Here is a 1,959-nt window from a genome sequence, read left to right on the forward strand (position 1 = left end):
TTGTGGTCTTCTCTGGTCTGTCCACAGTTTCTGATATTCAGCAGAAGAGGTTATATCAACAATAAATAAAATAGCAGGGATATATAGTTTGAAGATTATAATCTTTTTAACCTTTGTGATCGCGGCATGGCGCAGGGACAAAAAAAGACGGCGAGTCGGTTGGTGAGTGATATCTGGGACAACACCGTCTCGGAGTGGACTATGTGGATGCGTGGCCTTCACGACGCTGAGTTCAACGTTTCTCTTGCCTTTGCCCTCTTCTGTGTACTTGTGGTGATCATCGGAAATGTCGTTCTTCTCATTGCCATTAACTTCTGGCTATCTATATTCCCGCAGGAGGAGATGGCCACCAACTCCAGTCAGATTGCCGTACAGGTCGTTGTCTGTACGTTCCTCGTTATGTGTTTCTGCCTTGTTGGTGTGGTGTACGTGGTGATCTACGGCGTGCGTCCGTTATTGCGTGCGCTGGTCGCCACCAACCGTGTCCGTGGGCCCCTGTACCGCCTGCTGCTGCTGTTCGCCTCGGGCGCAACGAATGGGCTGACAGGTGTGTTGGCAATCTACTCTATGTCACACACACCAGAGTTCCTGCAGGCGGTGTTGCTCAGCGTTATTCCGTTCTGCGCGCAGCTCTGGACGTTCGCGCTCGTTCCAGAGGAACGCAAGCGTCGCTACGGTTCTCTCACGCTCATCGCCTCGCTCCTGTGTTGTGTGGCGGGTGTGCTACTGTCGTCCATGTCGTCTTTCCTCGACTCCTCAACGGGGCGGGCAGCGCCGTGGAACTGGGCGCTGGTGTACCTTGCCAGTGCTGTCGTGTTCGGGCTCTGGTGCGTTGTGCAGCGCCTCTACCTTGACGCGATTATGCTTCGGCACAGCGCGGCCCCGCCGGCAAGCTCACCGGACATGGCGAGCATAGATCGGGTGATTGCTCCGCCGGGCGAGAGGGAGGTCGAGCCCGTTTTTTCTGGTGCTGCTGCTGATGATGATGATGCTGCACCTGCGAAGGACGATGCGATGGATGACTTGTACCGCGTGGGCACCAGCGACACGGCCGAAGCCTCACTGTCTGATCCCTTGCTACTGGGCCAGCGCAAATGGGGTAAGCAGAACAAGGACGACTTTGCCGCAAANGACACGGCCGAAGCCTCACTGTCTGATCCCTTGCTACTGGGCCAGCGCAAATGGGGTAAGCAGAACAAGGACGACTTTGCCGCAAAGACTGTGCTTCTTCTTGTTGGTGTTCTCTTTCAGACGCTCGTGTCCTTTGCGTTGCTCCCTGTTGACGCTATTCCGTGGTTCGGTACGTCCAGCAACGTCTCAGAGGCCTGGCATGGATTCCGCGATTCATGTGACTTCATCTTTGACTCATGGGAAAATGTGCGGTACGGCATGCTGCACACGCTCGGCTTCTTCATGAGCTTTATTGGCTGTGCGTACCTGAACGAGCGGTCCCCCACACTGGCGTCTGTGGTGCTGCAGATGGCGAGCCCCGTGACGGGCATTGTTCTCATAATTGTGCCGAAGTGGGACGTGTATGGCGCGCACGGCAACGTTGGCCACCAGGTCGGTGGCATTGTCCTGCTGCTGCTCGCGGGTCTTTTCTACCATGTCTGGGACACGGCGTCTCTGCAGGAAATGCTGGAGAGGCAGGAGGTGCAGCAGCAGCAGCAGCAGTACCGCGATGACGTTGGCGCTGGGCCGGAAGTCGGCGAGTCATGCGGCACGGCGATGCAGCCCGGCGCCCCACACGTCAGCGAGAGTTAAGCAAGAGGCTAATGGAGGAACGCGCTGGCGTGGGGGAGGTGTTTGGGGCAGGCAGAGGGCGAAGCTGCAGAAGGACTACGCGTCGGCCTCGGCCCCGCTGATCGCAGCGAGGCATGCGCGGGAGAGGGGTGGTGCCTGGAGTATTAAAAAGCAAACGAAAAAGAATGAAAGAACGAACCAAAGACAAAAAAAAAA

General features: G+C 56.7%; 1 protein-coding gene across 1 annotated transcript; it reads left to right on the forward strand.

Annotated features, from left to right (window-relative positions):
* Positions 1-126: 126 nt before the first annotated feature.
* DQ04_03671050 (hypothetical protein) lies at positions 127-1,764 on the forward strand (the record flags this gene model as incomplete). Its single annotated transcript, XM_009313021.1, has 1 exon — positions 127-1,764. The coding sequence occupies one exon, from the start codon at positions 127-129 to the stop codon at positions 1,762-1,764; it is 1,638 nt and encodes a 545-aa protein (XP_009311296.1).
* Positions 1,765-1,959: the final 195 nt, after the last annotated feature.

Source organism: Trypanosoma grayi (assembly GCF_000691245.1).
Source record: "Trypanosoma grayi strain ANR4 Tgr_367_V1, whole genome shotgun sequence".
In the NCBI taxonomy this organism is placed as follows: domain Eukaryota; phylum Euglenozoa; class Kinetoplastea; order Trypanosomatida; family Trypanosomatidae; genus Trypanosoma; species Trypanosoma grayi.